Consider the following 16172-nt stretch of genomic DNA (forward strand, 5'->3'; position numbering starts at 1 on the left):
TTTCATTGGACTTTGAGAATGGTAGTATCTTGTATAGTCTCTGTGAGTGTTTGTCACTACCTAACATCTGTGTGGTATGCTCTGTGTAGGTCTACAGAGATCACCCTATGGTATCCAGTCCCATTCATCAGTGAGAGCCCATGAAAGTTCTGGGAGAGTCTGTGATGGAACAGGGCGACCACAAACACCTCTGTTGAACACGTCCCACATATGCAAGATGGGGGTTTAGGTCAGGACTCACTGCCACCCATTCCATTACGTCAATCTCCAAGCTTTTCAAGACATCCCTCTTGATGCATGACACATGGGCTCTGGCATTAGAAGGAATTCATGGCCACCACCATATGCAGCAGCCACCACTACAGGGTGTGTTCAAAGTACTGCCTGGCAGAAAGGCAACTATGGATGATGACAAGATCTGTATGGCTGTTAACAGTGAAGACTCCTCACATCATCATTTAACCTTGGGGACCTGTCGATTTCCGTAACAGTATTTGGCAGGTACCATTTACTATGGATCACCACACACAAACACGGATATCTTCTTGTGTCAGAGAACATCTGGACTCGTCTGTGAATAACACATTTCACCAGTGACAAAGTTACTAGTGGGAATGGGAATAGGAATGGGAATGGGAGAGACCTGAAGGTGAGTTCCAAGATGCTGTCGTATCAAGAGGGGTACTTAAACAGGATGTCAGGTTCTTACAGTCTCATAACCTGTTCATTATAGTCTGATCAGATGCAGTGGCTCCAGTGGACCTTCTTAGATCATCTTGCAGTGCTGTGGCAGTATCTGTACAAGCTGCAATGCAGAGATGGCCAGATATTAGGCTTCATGTGTGGTAGTAATGTGCTGGCGACTTTGTCCAACTCACCTTGTGTACTGACCTGTCTCCTGAGATGTGTTCACAACCTATGGGTGACACATGGAGAGGCATTGTTGTCTGCACCAACATGACCAAAATCTACTTTTTTAAAGTCATACTGCCCTTGCAACTTGCACAGCATTAAGATGTTGCATTGCATGTTCTTAATTGATTACATTGTCCACAAATGACAACTGCCATCTGTGTATCTCACTAGAATATACTGGGACACTGGTACTCATGTCTTTCCAGGGGTCACCTGGCACCATAATGCATAAAAAAGCCAATTGATGACAAATTATTTTAATTGTTGCCTAATTGAAAGTGAAGATCTCAAACCATGTGATAAGACCGCGGGTACTGCTTGTATCGCATTAGATTCAATGTACCGGACATTGATACACATGTTCCACAAGTTCTTTTGAAAACTGCATAATAAAGACATACCAACTGGTGCAGCTTTAGAGAGAGATTTTGGTATAGGGGGCATTGTGTTGAAGACAATAAGGGGCAAATCGAGAGATGAAAAATTTGAGAAACAACTGTATTTAATCTGAGATTCATTGAGATAGAAGAGGCTGTAGACAATATATTTAATTATTGATTGACTGATAGCTGGATCTGATACAGTTAGTTTTGATGTATAGTAACTTTTAAGTGTAATTTAGTTACTTTTCCTGTGATGTAACTGTATCTGTAACTAAGTTACTCTCAGTAAGTAACTTTCCCAACACTGCTCATTTCTATCAATTCCAACTTTTGTGCATGTTATTTATTTGTTTTAAATTTTACTGATACATGTAATAATACACTTAGTGTTGTAGTTAGGTAGGTCCTTTCCTTTTTCTGTCTGTATGTTTACTTTGACCTGGAAATTGAGTTAGGGATGGAAACAGCTTGTTTTGTCTTATTTGTCAAACTTTCAATTTTAATTTTACTTTGTAGAGTGCTTATCTTTCATTGTTGTCATTCACCTTTTTTTTAAAATTTTTACACCAATTATTTATGGAGCATCTGTAGTGATATCTCTTTTGCAGCCTGTACACATACTTTCAACACATTATTGACTGTATTTCAATTGTTTGGTATACGTGCAAATGGGGGCAGTATGCTCTGCTGTGATTCCTGTACATATATTACCTGTTTATATGGGTTGCACAGTTGATGCCATGCAGCTGAAATTAAACGTATAATTAAAAATAAAGGAAAATATTCATGTATTCCAAACTACAGTATGCCAAACATACAGAATGTTCACTTCCAGAAATTAGCTTAATTGTATGTTTTGTACTCCACGGTTATTGAAGTCTTTACTAATAACAAGAGGAAAGAGAGTATTGAAAAAGAGTAGTAAAAAAGGATCAAAGAACCTGTGTATGGAATTGTTCCAGGAATGATTGTAGTCCTGTAATGAATAACAACACTAGAAATTATACGTCTGTATGGTTTCTGGAAGACTAACACTTCCTGTAGAGACACATTTCTAATAGCGTAAATTTGATTATGTTATTGATCACACACATACAGGGTGTTTCAAAAATGACCGGTATATTTGAAACGGCAATAAAAACTAAACAAGCAGCGATAGAAATACACCGTTTGTTGCAATATGCTTGGGACAACAGTACATTTTCAGGCGGACAAACTTTCGAAATTACAGTAGTTACGATTTTCAACAACAGATGGCGCTGCAAGTGATGTGAAAGATATAGAAGACAACGCAGTCTGTGGGTGCGCCATTCTGAACGTCGTCTTTCTGCTGTAAGCGTGTGCTGTTCACAACGTGCAAGTGTGCTGTAGACAACATGGTTTATTCCTTAGAACAGAGGATTTTTCTGGTGTTGGAATTCCACCGCCTAGAACACAGTGTTGTTGCAACAAGACGAAGTTTTCAACGGAGGTTTAATGTAACCAAAGGACCGAAAAGCGATACAATAAAGGATCTGTTTGAAAAATTTCAACGGACTGGGAACATGACGGATGAACGTGCTGGAAAGGTAGGGCGACCGCGTACGGCAACCACAGAGGGCAATGCGCAGCTAGTGCAGCAGGTGATCCAACAGCGGCCTCGGGTTTCCGTTCGCCGTGTTGCAGCTGCGGTCCAAATGACGCCAACGTCCACGTATCGTCTCATGCGCCAGAGTTTACACCTCTATCCATACAAAATTCAAACGCGGCAACCCCTCAGCGCCGCTACCATTGCTGCACGAGAGACATTCGCTAACGATATAGTGCACAGGATTGATGACGGCGATATGCATGTGGGCAGCATTTGGTTTACTAACGAAGCTTATTTTTACCTGGACGGCTTCGTCAATAAACAGAACTGGCGCATATGGGGAACCGAAAAGCCCCATGCTGCAGTCCCATCGTCCCTGCATCCTCAAAAAGTACTGGTCTGGGCCGCCATTTCTTCCAAAGGAATCATTGGCCCATTTTTCAGATCCGAAACGATTACTGCATCACGCTATCTGGACATTCTTCGTGAATTTGTGGCGGTACAAACTGCCTTAGACGACACTGCGAACACCTCGTGGTTTATGCAAGATGGTGCCCGGCCACATCGCACGGCCGACGTCTTTAATTTCCTGAATGAATATTTCGATGATCGTGTGATTGCTTTGGGCTATCCGAAACATACAGGAGGCGGCGTGGATTGGCCTCCCTATTCGCCAGACATGAACCCCTGTGACTTCTTTCTGTGGGGACACTTGAAAGACCAGGTGTACCGCCAGAATCCAGAAACAATTGAACAGCTGAAGCAGTACATTTCATCTGCATGTGAAGCCATTCCGCCAGACACGTTGTCAAAGGTTTCGGGTAATTTCATTCAGAGACTACGCCATATTATTGCTACGCATGGTGGATATGTGGAAAATATCGTACTATAGAGTTTCCCAGACCGCAGCGCCATCTGTTGTTGAAAATTGTAACTACTGTAATTTCGAAAGTTTGTCTGCCTGAAAATGTACTGTTGTCCCAAGCATATTGCAACAAACGGTGTATTTCTATCGCTGCTCGTTTAGTTTTTATTGCCGTTTCAAATATACCGGTCATTTTTGAAACACCCTGTATATAATATGTTGTGCTGTTAAGTGATGTTTCATTTCATCTATTTTTCATTTTGTATGTCAATTATCGGTACTCTTTTGCTTATTCATTTACTGAAGGTGTTAAGTTCTATTCTCTATGTCTCATTGTAGGTAAGGGAGTGACATGGATCTGTGAGAGTGTTGGCTTTTACCAGAATTTGCCTGCAGGAGCTGTAAGTTTCTCCACTGACAGCTCTTTGTTGGCAGTCGCTTTTGGATGTTGTGTAACTGTCTGGATTCCTGAAACTAATGAGCTCCAATGTAGCCTTACTCATACTACAAATGACAAAACCATTAGGTAATCTATGATTCATGTTATTCAGTAGTGTAGTACTTAATGCTGTATATAGCATATCACATTACAGTCAAACATAAAAATGAAACAGTGGAAATTCCAGGTTGGAATATCAACAAGGTAATGAAAAGATATATTGCTACTTACTGTAAAGATGACACGTTGAGATGCAGACAGGCACAACTAAGAGACACTTACATATTTATTTTGATGGTGTTAGGGCAGCAACCAGCCACAAATTTAGTTTCAGTTCCTTTATTCAAATTTGTGGCTGGTTGCTGTCCTAACACCATCCACATTTGTCTTCCAATAACAGCCACGGTCTCCATCATGTCATAATATGACAAAACTTACATATTTATTCATTCATTCATACAAGCAAGCACAGCTCACATTCACATGACTGCCCTCTCCAGTTCCAGTCCAAGCTGCCTGAGGTGGCGCTCATTTGTGCGTGAGGTGTGCTTGCTACTGTGAATGAATGTGTGTGTGTGTGTGTGTGTGTGTGTGTGTGTGTGTGTGTGTGTGCAAGCGCGCGCGCGCGTGTGTGCGTTCGTTCGTTCGTTCCTTTTCTGACGAAGACTTTGGCCAAAAGATAATTCGTAAGTGTCTTTAGCTGTGTCTGCCTGCAACGTAAAATGTAAAAATGAGTATTACAGTTTGTGTGAAAAAATAATATCACTAAAGAAGAACAGACACAGTAGGGTTGTTGACCATGCAAATTGAAAACTGTATTTGCATAACTTCTAGCATTTGTATTTTTTACACAGTTCCTTCATCTGTAAATCTTAAAAGTCAAGCTGTTTCAGGATTTTATGTCTGAGTGTATTAGATTCCAAATTCTATTCTCTTTATGCAGAGAATTAGTAGACAGTAACCTGATTGATGTTTTAGTTTATTATGTAATCCCATGAACCATGGATCTTGCCATTTGTGAGGAGGCTGGCATGCTTCAGCAATACAGATAGTCGTACCATTGGTGCAACCACAATGGAGTGGTATCTGTTGAGAGGCCAGACAAACGTGTGGTTCCTGAAGATGGGCAGCAGCCTTTTCAGTATTTACAGAGACAACAGTCAACCAAAACGGCCTTGCTGTGCTGGTACTGTGAACAGCTGAAAACAAGGGGAAACAGCCGTAATTTTTCCCAAGGGCATGCGGCTCTACTGCATGGTTAAGTGATGATGGCATCCTCTTGATTAAAATATTCCAGAGGTAAAATAGTCCCCCTTTGGATCTCCGGGCAGGGACTACTCAGGCGGGACATCATTATCAGAAGAAACAAAATTGGCATTCTGCGGATAGAAGTGTGGATTGTCAGATCCCTTAATCAGTCAGGAAAGTTACGGCATTTAAAAAGGGAAATGGATACATTAAAGTTAGATATAATGGGAGTTAGTGAAATTCAGTGGCAGGAGATACAGGTGAATACAGTGCTATAAATACAAAATAAAATAGGTGTAATGCTGGAGCAGGTTTAGTAATGAATAAAAAAAAAAAAACAGGAAATCGGATAAGCTACAATGGACAGTACAGTGAACACATTATTGTAGCCAATTTAGACATGAAGCCCACACACACCACAGTAGTACAAGTTTATGTGCCAACTAGCTCCACAGACGATGAAGAGACTGAAGAAATGTATGATGAGATAAAACAAAAGAATTATTCAGATAGTTAAGGGAGATGAAAATTTGATAGTTGTGGGGCACTGGAATTTGATAGTAGGGAAAGGAAGAAAAGGAAAAGTAGTAGGTGAATATGGACTGGGGAAAGGGATGAAAGAGGAAGCCCCTGGCAGAATTTTGCACAGAACATAATTTATTCATAGGTAATACTTGATTTAAGAATAATTAAAGAAGGTTGTATATGTGGAGGAGACTTGGAGACACCAGAAGATTTCAGATTGATTATATAGTGGTAAGACAAAAATTTTGGAACTAGGTTTTAAATTGTAAGACATTTCCAGTGGCAGATGTGGATTCTGACCACAATTTATTGGTTATGATTGGTTTGATCAGGCTGGAGAAACTGCAAAAATGTAGGAATTTAAGGAGATGGGACCTGGATAAACTGATAGAACCAGAGGTTGTCGGAAATTTCATAGGGAGCTTTAGGGAACATCTAACAGGAACGGGGGGAAGGGATACAGTAGAAGAATGAGTAGCTTTGAGAGATGAAATAGTGAAGGCAGCAGAGGATCAAGTAGGTCAAAAGACGAGGGCTAGTAGAAATCCTTGGGTAACACAAGATGTATTGAATTTAACTGATGAAAGGAGAAAATGTAAAAATGCAGTAAATGAAGCAGGTGAAAGAGAATACAAATGTTTAAAAAATGAGATAACAGGAAGTGCAAAATGGCTAAACAGGATTGACAAGAGGACACATGTAAAGATATAGAAGCATATCTTTAGGGGTAAGAAAGATGCCACCTACAGGAAAACAAAGAGACCTATGGAGAAAAGAGAAGCAGCTGTATGAATATCAAGACCTCAGATGGAAAACCAGTCCTAGGCAAAGAAGGGAAACAGAAAGGTGGAAGGAGTGTATAGAGGGTCTGTACAAGAGTATGTAGATGAAGATGGGGTGGGACATATGGCACTGCGTGAAGAATTTGACAGAGCATTGAAAGACTAAGTTGAAACAAGGCCCTGGTAGTAGACAACATTCCATTGGAACTACTGATAGCCTTGGTAGAGCCAACCATGTCAAAACTCATCCATCTGGTGAGCAAGATGTATGAGAGAGGCGAAATTCCCTCAGACTTCAAGAAAAATATAATTATTCCAATTCCAAAGAAAGCAGGTGTTGACAGGTGTGGAAATTACCAAACTATCAGTTTAATAAGTCACGGTTACAAAATACTAACATGAATTCTTTACAGAAGAATGGAAAAACAAGTAGAAGCTGTCTTCGGGGAAGACCAGTTTGGATTCTGGAGAAATGTAGGAACACGTGAGGCAATACTGACCCTATGATTTCTCATAGAAGGTAGGTTAAGGAAAGGCAAACCTACATTTATAGTATTTGTAGACTTAGAGAAAGCTTTTGACAATGTTGATTGGAATACTCTCTTTCAAATTCTGAAGGTGGCACGTGTAAAACACAGAGGACGAAAGGCAATTTACAAATTGTACAGAAACTAGATGGCAGTTAGACAAGTCAGGGGGCATGAAAGGGAAGCAGTGGTTGAGAAGAGAATGAGCCAGGTTGTAGCCTATCCCCAACATGATTAAATCGGTATACTGAGCAAGCACTAAAGGAGACAAAAGAAAAATTTGGAGTAGGAATTAAGGTCCAGAGAGAAGAAATAAAAACCTTGAGGTTTGCAGATGAAATGTTAATTCTGTCAGAGACAGCAAAGAACTTGGAAGAACAGTTGAACGGAATGGACAGTGTCTTGAAAGGAGAGTACAAGATGAAAATAAACAAATGCAAAATAAGGATAATGGAATGTAGTTGAACTAAATCAGGTGATGCTGAGGGAATTAGATTAGGAAATGAGGCACTTAGAGTGGTGGATGAGTTTTGCTATTTGGACAGCAAAATAACTGATGATGGTTAAAGTAGAGAGGATATAAAATGTTGACTGCCAATGGCAAGAAAGCATTTTTGAAGAAGAGAAATTTGTTAACATTGAGTATAGATTTAAGTGTCGGGAAGTATTTCCTGAAAGTATTTGTATGGAGTGTAGCCATGTATGGAAGTGAAACATGGACGGTAAACAGAAGAGAATAGAAGCTTTTGAAATGTGGTGCTACAGAAGACTGTTGATGATAAGATAGGTAGATCATGTAACTAATGAGGAGGTACTGAATAGAATTTGGCAGAAGAGAAATTTGTGGCACAACCTTGTGTTGGGGGAGGGGGCAATTGAAGAGAGAAATCAAGAGATGAATAGAGTAAGCAGATTCAAAAGGATGTAGGTTGCAGTAGTTCCTTGAAGATGAAGAGGAATGCACAGGATAGAGTAGCATGGAGAGCTGCATCAAACCAGTCTTTGGATGGAAGACGACGACATATAATCTTAAGTTTGTTTTTATTGCTTCATCAGTGTATATCCTGACAGTGTAGATGGACATATGTCAACTTTGGGTATACTGTTGCTGCTGTCCTTGGTTGATGGACATAATATTTTTTTCAGTAACATTTTTAAAGTTGTTCACTGATTTGATGTTGCATATGTATTATAATAAGTTTTTCATTATTTTTATAGTTGTAGACATTCAAATTTGGAAACTAGTTCTTTACTCACAGATATTTATCTACGACCATCAAAATAATAAAAACTTATTGTAATATACAATCAACATCAAAGAATTGAACAATTTTAAAATGTCACTGAAAAAATATTACATACAACAACTATGGAAGCAGTAATAGTTTACTTCTAGTTAACATATGCCCATCTAAAACATCAGGACATATACTGATGAAGGCTGTTAAGCCGAGACAAGCTTATATACAAAAATAAAATATGAAACAATATACTGTCTAGTAATTCTCTGCATAATGTCCTATTGTGATATAATATATGCTGCAGGTCCCATAATAAAGAAACTTATAGAAATTTTATTACCTTCCTTGTGACCTCAACTTGTTGCCACTCATTTTATGTCTTTAAGATAAATTTCATTCTTTGACAATCATCAATGTATTCATAATAATTAAATTAACAGCAGTATTGGTAGTGGTAAGAAGTAGTAGTAGTAGTAGTAGTAGTAGTAGTAGGAGGAGGAGGAGGAGGAGGTGTACAATATGTAATTATAATCTGTTTAAAATAATTAATTACTTGACACTTCATTCTTCCAGTCTGATTTCCTCCAATCAGAGCTCTCCCCATCACAATGCAGCAATTTCCTCCATTGCTACTGTGCTCCCAACAGTGATGAGTAGTGCATTGTATACTACGAGGGTGCTCTGTTTCAGATGTTTTGACTTATAACTTACTGTTTGCTATATTTCTGTTACTATTTTTGGTGCCTTTATCATGTCTGTTGAAATACAAAATAAAACAAGGCAGACTCAAGCTTTAGGATCCAAACACAATAGCAAAGAAAGGCACGCAAGGAATTGCTTTTAAAGGATAATCATGACAATTCCTGTGTGAATACTTTTAAAAATAAGAGATGGGCAAACTTATCATACCAGCCACATCAGCTGAGCTGGAATTGGTACAGGGTGAATGACAGTGTGGTATTGGCAGTGAAAATACATGGAAGAGAACACTGAAACAGGACTTGCAAACCATGATAGACCAAGTAAGAAGAGAAATGTTTAGAAACACGCAACTGTTCTGGATCCTTTGACACAAGATGCAATTCAGTGTAGCATTGACTGTTATTATCAGCTTTGAATGCATCATACTGCAGATAATCCTCCTACCACACTATGTGAGTCCAAACTTTTTAAGGGCAGTAAATCATCATTAAGATGTGTCCTCAAGACTTTTGGTTTCAAATGCACAATAATTTCTGGTCATAAAATGTTGACAGAGTGAGCAGATATAGCCATATGGTGATTTGGATTCTTGCGAGAAGTAAAAGATTTCAATTTTGAAATCGTGATTCGGATCAGTGAAATATGGGTACCAGCTGGTCATACTTTAACAAAATATTGGAGTGATAACATGGGAGTATGAATTACCCCTGCGCCCCCCCCCCCCCTCCCCACCTCCTTCCTTTCTCAAAGGTGGTAAATAATTTCTTTCTATGTGTTAGCATACGCCATCATGTTGTTTCTGGCTGTCAGTTTCTTGTACGATAAAATATTATGGCCTAGCACTATCAAGAAATTAATCATAATACATTTTTTTAATTGGTTTGAAAATTATTTGTTTTCAAATTTACAAAATCTGCCAATAATTGTAGTAATTCTTCATGCCAGTAGTTATTAAAAGGAACCTGAAACATCTTTGTTTGCGATAAACATGAATACAGACGCAAATTCTGCCTCAGCATGTGGAAATACAAATTTAGATGTTCCATAATAAATTGTATCCAGATGCACTGTTTTATCAGAGATAGTTTGAAATTGTGTTATTTTGTACATATAAAAATTCAAAAAGTAAACTTTTTTGACTATAGGTATTCGTCTGGTGAAGCCCAAATTGAAAAGAGAATGTATGCAAACCGTGTTTGCAAAGTGCACCAATGTGCGAATTCAGCTATGTATCAAAGCGCTTACATTTGTAAGTTACACTTTGAAACCATGTTCACTGTGGGTGGTTGAAAGCTCTCTATAAGGTACATGCCACATATGGCAATGTAGGGCTCAGCTGTTGGATCTAGCTTCTTGTAATAAAGAATGCATATGTATGTTTGCAAGCTAAAATTGGTGTCATGCAGATACTTTAACATGACAGATTTAGGTGGGGGATGTTCTGAACTATGGTTGTGTAAGATACCAGTACTGATACATCGTGAGCTACCTTGTTTATGATGCTGCCACCTCATCAACCAATTGTGCGATTGTGGGATTGCCAATCTGTATGACTGTGCATCAATTCTGTTTTCACAGAAACATAGAACTTGTGTGAAGGCTGGCTGCACTGCAAATGGGAGATGGGGCCTATTCCCCTGCACAATTCCGCTCCTGTTCAGCAATCTAAGTTCTTGTTTGCTTGCGGCAATGGTGCATGTCTGGAAAACAAAACTGGTCAAAGTATTTCAACCACACTGAGAATCTTCCTGACCACACTGAGAATCTTCCTGTAAAGTGTGAATAGATCTATTATCAGTTCCATTTCTACTCTTATATCTTTCCAGTGTTATGTTGCTTTGTCAAGTATAGACTGCATGGCTATGAATGCCCATGAAATGTTTTTTGCAAAAGCAAACATTCACTCAAAAACTCTTACTATAGAGGGTAAAACTATTTCTTCTTCATTATTATTATTATCATCATCATCGTTGTCATGATCATTTCAGCTCCAATCACCTTCTCTGTCTCTTTTTATGATCAATTTTGTCTTCAGGCATGTAGTGTGGCAAACTTTTATATTTATGTTTATAATAAAAAAAACTAGTTTCACCCAAAACAGGGGCTACATTTTTCAGGTCCCTAGCTAATAAGGATAAGGTTTCAATCTATTTTTCTTGATAGAAAAACAATGTTTAGTAGTTACCATTGATCTCGTACTGAAAAAAGTACTTACTAGACCTTGTCACTTTATAAGTCACAGTCCCAGATGTATGAGTTTTGTTCAGAAAATTCTGGAACTTTGCCCACAAAATTTTTTACACTTACCTTTTACTTATTGTGAATGGCCTCCTTTTAAATACTCTCCTCCACATTTGATATACAACTCCCAACACTGTTTCCAGAAGCAGCCTTGGTATGCCTCTTCCTGGACTGCGCAAAGCGCCGCCTGCGAATTTGTTTTATCTTGTCTATTTTTGCAAATATTAGTCCTTTCAGTGGGGTTTTCAACTCTGGAAATTAAAAAAAAGTCCTCAGGGGCCAAGTCTGGAGAATACAGAGGATAGGCAGCACAGTGATTTTGTTTTTTGCACAATAATCACCCATCCACAGGAATGAATGTGTGAGTGCATTATCGTGGTGCAAGAGCCGTGAATTATCTCTCCACATTTCAGGCCGTTTACTTCTCATATTTTCTCGCAGGTGTTGCAACACGTCCTGATAGCACCATCGATTAACAGTTTGTCTCTGTGTCATAAACTTATGATGAACCAACCCTTCAAAGAAAACTATCAGTCTGGCTTTGACTTTTGATGTGATCTGACTAGTTTTTCTTGGTCTTGGAGAACCTTCCCTGACCCATTGTGAAGATTGAACCTTAGTCTCAACTTGATAACCATAGACCCATGCCTCATCACCAGCTATGATTCTTTTAAGGGACATCTTGTTCTCATTTGCGTGATCCAAAAGCTCTTCACAGATTGCTTGGCAAAGGTCTTTCTTATCTTGACTCGTGAGCCTTGGGATAAACTTGGCGGCAACATGATGCATTCCACAATGCTGTGTCAGGATTTCATGGCATGATCCAACTGAAATGTTACATTCTTCTGTAATCTCGTGGATAGTCAGTCTTCAGATGGCATGCATAATTTCATTGATGTTCCTGACAAGCATCGTTGATAGATGTCGTGAATGAGGGTCATCTTTAACTTCTGTCTGGTCCTTTTTAAACTGTGTGAACAATTCATAATGCTGAGTATGGCTTAAGCACTCATCACTGTAGGCTTCCTGCTGCATTTGGTGTGTCTCTGTAAAGGTTTTTGGGAGTTTCATGTATAATTTAATGCAGATGCATTGCTTCTCTAACTCTGTCATCTCGAAATTCACAAACTGTGTTATGCAACACTCTTGTTATGCAACACTCTCGTTGAATACAGCACTGAACAATGACAAACAGATATACAACAATGAAACTTCTGCCAATTACACATTAAACACAGGCATTTGTAGGTATGCCAACCGCATTTTGCTTCAACACACCATTAATGCGAAATTATGAATGTTCCATATTTTTTTTTTTAACAGACCTCTTATGTTGTAGATAAGGTAGCTATCTTAAGTCCAGTAATGCCAGCATTGCTCCAGAAAAAAGCCTGACAAGTGCAAGTAGATCTTGAACTCTGTTGATTCTTTCCCAGCTTAATTACAAATAAATAAATAAATAAATAAATAAAATCTGAAACCTAAAGATCAAGCAGACACAGCAAACCCAGCTAAATATCACCCCATAACATGCCTACCAACAATATACAAAATATTAACTTCAGTCATTACACAGAAATTAATGACACATACAACACAGAACAAAATTATAAATGAAGAACAAAAAAGCTGCTGCAAAGGAGCACGAGGATGTGAAGAGCAACTGATAATAGATACAGAGGTGACATATCAAGCTAAAACTAAACAAAGGTCGCTACACTAAGCATACATTGATTACCAAAAAGCCTTTGATAGTGTACCCCACTCATGGTTACTACAGATATTGGAAATATACAAAGAGATCCTAAATTGATACAGTTCCTAAACATAGTAATGAAAAACTGGAAAACCACACTTAATATCCAAACAAATTCAGATAACATCACATCACAGCCAATACAGATTAAGCGTGGAATATACCAAGGAGACTCATTAAGTCCTTTCTGGTTCTGCCTTGCTCTGAACCCACTATCCAACATGCTAAATAATACAAATTATGGATATAATATTACTGGAACATACCCACACAAAATCACACATTTGCTATACATGGATGATCTAAAACTACTGGCAGCAACCAATCAACAACTCAACCAATTACTAAAGATAACAGAAGTATTCAGCAATGATATAAATATGGCTTTTGGAACAGACAAATGTAAGAAAAATAGCATAGTCAAGGGAAAACACACTAAACAAGAAGATTACATATTGAATAACCACAGTGACTCCATAGAAGCGATGGAAAAAACAGATGCCTATAAATATCTAGGATACAGACAAAAAATAGGAATAGATAATACAAATATTAAAGAAGAACTAAAAGAAAAATATAGACAAAGACTAACAAAAATACTGAAAACAGAATTGACAGCAAGAAACAAGACAAAAGCTATAAATTCTTATGCTATACCAATATTGACCTACTCATTTGGAGTAGTGAAATGGAGTAACACAGACCTAGAAGCACTCAATACACTTACACGTTCACAGTGCCACAAATATAGAATACATCACATACATTCAGCAACAGAAAGATTCACATTAAGCAGAAAGGAAGGAGGAAGGGGATTTATCGACATAAAAAACCTACATTATGGACAGGTAGACAATTTAAGAAAATTCTTTCTAGAACGAGCAGAAACTAGCAAAATACACAAAGCAATCACTCATATAAATACATCGGCTACACCACTGCAATTTCATAACCATTTCTACAACCCTTTAGATCACATAACATCAACAGATACGAAGAAAGTAAATTGGAAGGGGAAGGCACTACATGGCAAGCACCCGTATCATCTAACACAGCCACACATCGATCAAGACGCATCCAACACATGGCTAAGAAAAGGCAATATATACAGTGAGACGGAAGGGTTCATGATTGCAATACAGGATAAAACAATAAACACCAGATATTACAGCAAGCATATTATTAAAGATCCCAATACCACAAGAGATAAATGCAGACTTTGCAAACAACAAATAGAAACAGTAGATCACATCACAAGTGGATGTACAATACTAGCAAATACAGAATACCCCAGAAGACATGACAATGTAGCAAAAATAATACATCAACAACTTGCCATAAAACATAAGCTAATAAAACAACACGTTCCCACATACAAGTATGCACCACAAAATGTACTGGAGAATGATGAATACAAATTATACTGGAACAGAACCATTATAACAGATAAAACAACACCACTTAACAAGCCTAACATCATACTCACCAATAAAAAGAAGAAATTAACACAACTAATCGAAATATCCATACCCAATACAACAAATATACAGAAGAAAACAGGAGAAAAAATTGAAAAATACATCCAACTGTCTGAGGAAGTCAAGGACATGTGGCATCAGGATAAAGTTGACATTATACCGATTATACTATCAACTACAGGAGTCATACCACACAATATCCACCAGTACATCAATGCAATACAGCTACATCCAAACTTATATATACAACTACAGAAATCCGTAATTATTGATACATGTTCAATCACTCGGAAGTTCCTAAATGCAATATAACATATACCATACAGTTAAAAGGAAGTCACGCTTGATCAAGGTCTGCGTCACTTTCCATTTTTAACCAGACCTAAGGTCTGAGAAAGGAAAGAAGATAATAATAAATAATAATAATAATAATAATAATAATAATTTTGTGTGTCTCTATGGCTTGGCACAAGTGTTTCTATTGGACACCACCTTGACGAGTTGCGTGTTCCTAGCCTACCCTGTTTATCCAACTGGGGAAAGGGGACCCACAGTTTAATGTGGAATCTAAACCACTTGTTGTTTCACACAATTGCTCACATTGTTGAGAGACAAAGGCTAGGTAAAAATGCAGCCTGAAAAATCCGTGGTGCATGTGAGGTTTGACCCCACGATCTCTCAGTATTTAGGCACATGCTTTACCACTAGACCACCACGTGTATATTGAGTTGGTGCATTCATTCATAGTGTTTTTCCATAAGTTTAATAAAAACAACAGATACACATAACAGAGAACTTAGTTATCAGTAATTCACCAGTAGTATATTCTTCTTTGTTATTTACAGTAATCTGCCAATGCTAGGTTAACTTTTCAATTCCATGACTGTAAAAATCACGTGGTTTTGAGGTGAAGAACTCATCAAGCCATGTTTGGAGCTCATTTTCATCCAGAAAGAAACTTGCTTGAAGATTGTTTGATAGAGAGCAGGAAAGGTGAAAATCTGAGGCCACAATATCAGGTGAATAACACTGGTGCAGAATGACTTCCAACCCAACTCCTGTGTGGTGTTTTTTGTCAGTCTAACAGAATGCGGGCAGGCGTTATTGTGGAGTAGCACCACTTCATGCACTCTTCGGGTTGTCTTTCTTGGATTGGATCTGCAAGATGCCGCAGTTGATAATAAATGTCAGCAGTGATGGTTACACCTTGTGGAAGCAATTTGTAGTATACCACACCGTCTCTGTTGTACCAGATGCATAACATTATCTATTGTGGATGCAAGCACGTCTTTGTATGGGGAGTTGCTGCTTTTTTTTGGCTCAAACATCCCTGTTTTTCTTCTTATGTTAGCATAAAGACACCATTTCTTGTCGTCAGTAATGGCACAGGATAGGAATGGCCATGTTGTTCACAAGCCAACCAGAGAGCAACCAGAGATGCACATATAGCCATCCACTGATTTTTATAATTTTGGTTTAGATGATGCTGTACCCATACTC

The 16172-nt window shown here is 38.3% G+C and overlaps 1 protein-coding gene across 1 annotated transcript in view; it reads left to right on the plus strand.

Moving 5' to 3' along the window:
* Nucleotides 1-16172, plus strand: part of LOC126175632 (WD repeat-containing protein 75) — a 193461-nt gene that overhangs the window by 42552 nt on the left and 134737 nt on the right. Inside the window, exon 10 of the mRNA XM_049922518.1 lies at nt 4073-4259. Within this exon, the coding sequence (XP_049778475.1) occupies nt 4073-4259 (187 nt within the window). The remainder of the gene's footprint in view (nt 1-4072; nt 4260-16172) is intronic.

This window comes from Schistocerca cancellata, chromosome 3 (assembly GCF_023864275.1).
Source record: "Schistocerca cancellata isolate TAMUIC-IGC-003103 chromosome 3, iqSchCanc2.1, whole genome shotgun sequence".
NCBI classification, from domain to species: domain Eukaryota; kingdom Metazoa; phylum Arthropoda; class Insecta; order Orthoptera; family Acrididae; genus Schistocerca; species Schistocerca cancellata.